Source organism: Pyxicephalus adspersus, chromosome 2, assembly GCF_032062135.1.
Source record: "Pyxicephalus adspersus chromosome 2, UCB_Pads_2.0, whole genome shotgun sequence".
NCBI classification, from domain to species: Eukaryota; Metazoa; Chordata; class Amphibia; order Anura; family Pyxicephalidae; genus Pyxicephalus; species Pyxicephalus adspersus.
In genome coordinates this window covers 97,042,318-97,045,184 of record NC_092859.1, presented here as the reverse complement: position 1 = coordinate 97,045,184, position 2,867 = coordinate 97,042,318, and the positions used below count along the sequence as shown (strand labels likewise).

Here is a 2,867-nt window from a genome sequence, read left to right as displayed (position 1 = left end):
ATAATAAAGGATGGGTGAAAAAGCTCATGAATTTCTCCTCCACCCATATAGCTATATATTGGTTGAATTATTGTATTATACCACTTACATTATTATTTTGATATTTGTTTAGATTTTATATGACAAATAAGTTCTATACTGGATCGGCTAGAAACTGGTTCAAAATAGATTCCGTGCTGATAATCCCCAATCAAGATGACCTGAGGAATGCTTCATTCAAAACTTCTTATGCCTCTTCACCAGCAGAGTACTCCTATCACTGCCAGGAAGTGGGGACAAGTTATTTGTATGCAGAGAGGCTTGTTCCTTCCAATAGTGAAGCTAACAACTGGCTAATAACTATCTCTGAGTTCCAGGTAGGAAAAGTATTTGATAAATTATAAATACATATATGACATTTTTTATAGTAATATATTTTTTGAAATGGGAGGTACAAAGTCCCATTCTAAATGTCTAATTCTGCATACTCTTCCCTCAGAGGTTATATAGAGAGCCATTTGGTTGGGCATAGTGAACCTTGCAAAAACAGTAATCTAAAAGTAGCAGAAATTCTTAATTTCCAGAAGAATTGAAAGATTATATCATTACAATATTTGAAAAAGTGTTTAGTAGTTGTATTTTGTTCACTCAGAATAGGTTTTTTGCTTCCCCTTTTAAAAGACCAATGTGATTGTAAAATAGTACTACATCATTCCTCACAATCAAACACTTGACTCCAATTCATTTAGAGTTTACTAAATACTACAATCACTTCTCTTCCAAAAATGAAAAGGGCTAAAATCTCAGGGATAGAAGAATAAGACTAGGGTTACAGAGACTTTACTAAAGTAACTTATTTTTGCCAGTTACCCCATTTGAAAAACAAATAAATAAAACTTTCAGCTGTAAAATCTTTAAAGCTGAGGTTTAACCTGCTTAAATTGTGCCTTCATATCCCCTTACCCTAATAAAGATCCTATTACAATTTTTAAACAAATCTTTTTTGTTTAGATTACATGTCCTATCTTAGACCCAGTGATGACATTTTTGTACTTCCCAATCCAATACAGACTGATTGTAAATGATGGGAGAGGCCCCAGAGCATTCTACTATACTTTTTAAAACTGTCACTGCCCCTTTCAGTGGGCTGGAATTTGGATCAGTTTTGCAAAGTTCATTGATGGTTGGATTTACATCTGGAGAAGTGGGCATTCCTAGGCAGGCTGCATCTGCATTCAAACTCAAATGTGATGCTGAACCTCTGTAACTGAAAGACTTGAAATCCAGTGATAGTGGCTGGGCTAGGTACAGTGGGGTTAGGGGAAAAAGGACTACAAAATGCTGGACATCCTTCAGCCAGGAAACGAGGGGGCTTTATCTAAGAATCTCACAATCTACAGTGAAATCAAAGCACATACATAATTTCAGTATAGGATAGAAAGCTGCACAACTGTGCAAGATAAAATTGGAGTTCAGATTTACTTACTCATAGAGCCCATACCTTACTGGGACCCATTAGACTTTCTAAACTTTCATCTGATTGATCAATGCCTGTCTTGGTCTTGCCCCATGTCTCTTAGAGGCCACTTTTTTGGTCTGCACTAAAAGTGCTAATCTTTTCAACTGCAATAGGAACTCTGCTTCCAGCTCATGGCAATTTTAGGCTTAGTACCAAGGCTAGTGTGCCAGTATTGGGTTCCTGAGGTTAGAAAACGTACCTGAGGTTGGTTGGCAGCTTGACTATTGTTGCCGACAACCTTTAACATGCTTATGGGTCCAGAATATCTGTCTACATATATTTTGTTATTCATCCAGTGTATCATTTCTTTAGTCATAGTTATTATGTTCACATTGCAAACTTGTTTTAGGTGATTTGGTAACCCAAAAAATTGGTTATAACATATTACTATAATGTTAAAGACACCATTCATCCACATGGTTTCCTCAGTACAATTAGTGTTAGGCACATGTTCCATGACACTATGGTAATTGCGATAGGGGGAGTGAGTGGCATGGTATTGTCAGGGTAACAATTTGGTATATGTTCCAGATACTCATGTGAAATGAGGAAGACAATATTCAACACAGAAGCATTCTACCAGGGTATTAGCCACACCATATATTTTCATGGTGGGTTGAATTTTTGAATAGATACCTCAAATAAAGTATACAGAACATTTTTAAAAGCAAAGAAACAAAAAAACATTTATTTGATCAAGTTAAAAACAGTGGATGGAAACCCACTACACCATTCCTGCAGAGCTTTTTCCATCCACCACAGTGAGAAAGCGTTCCAACATTGTATACTTCCCATTCTATGTAAAACTTGGCCAGTTTTTCCCTCTTAACAAGATTAACAAGTCTCTATATGTATCCCAGCATTTGCCTTCTATCTCCATGTACAGTAAATTGAATGGCTTCACTTCTGCTCCAAATAACTGGGTAGTAGCTGCTTTACTGGCAGAATTTTGTTCTGGAAATGGATCAATTCTGGAAGATGGTTGTGTTCTTTTTTTACTTGATTTATTAAAATGTTTTTTGATTTTTTTAAATTTCCTGAATACTGTTTATCCAATACTTGAACCCACTATGACAATAAGGGCTGGCTAAAACCTTGGTAGAATTCTTGTGTATCATATTTTGCAATATTTAATATACATAGGGGACATTGGCCATTTCCTCATTGCCTTCACCATCAACACCCACTATTTTTTAACTGATCTTTAAAGAGACTTGGTTGACACTTGCTAAAATGTTGTCAACATTTGAGAAAATGTCTAGATCATTTTAGCTGATTTTTTACTAGACTACCATGACATGTATAAATAAATACCTTCAAACACATTTAGGTTACTGTGGGGTTACTGTGTACCGAAACTGATTTTTTT

General features: G+C 35.7%; 1 protein-coding gene across 1 annotated transcript in view; it reads left to right on the top strand.

The window, feature by feature from the left end:
• The window catches only part of LOC140324032 (V-type proton ATPase subunit S1-like), a 45,634-nt gene that overhangs the window by 38,059 nt on the left and 4,708 nt on the right, over positions 1-2,867 (top strand). Inside the window, exon 9 of the mRNA XM_072401575.1 lies at positions 113-356. Within this exon, the coding sequence (XP_072257676.1) occupies positions 113-356 (244 nt within the window). The remainder of the gene's footprint in view (positions 1-112; positions 357-2,867) is intronic.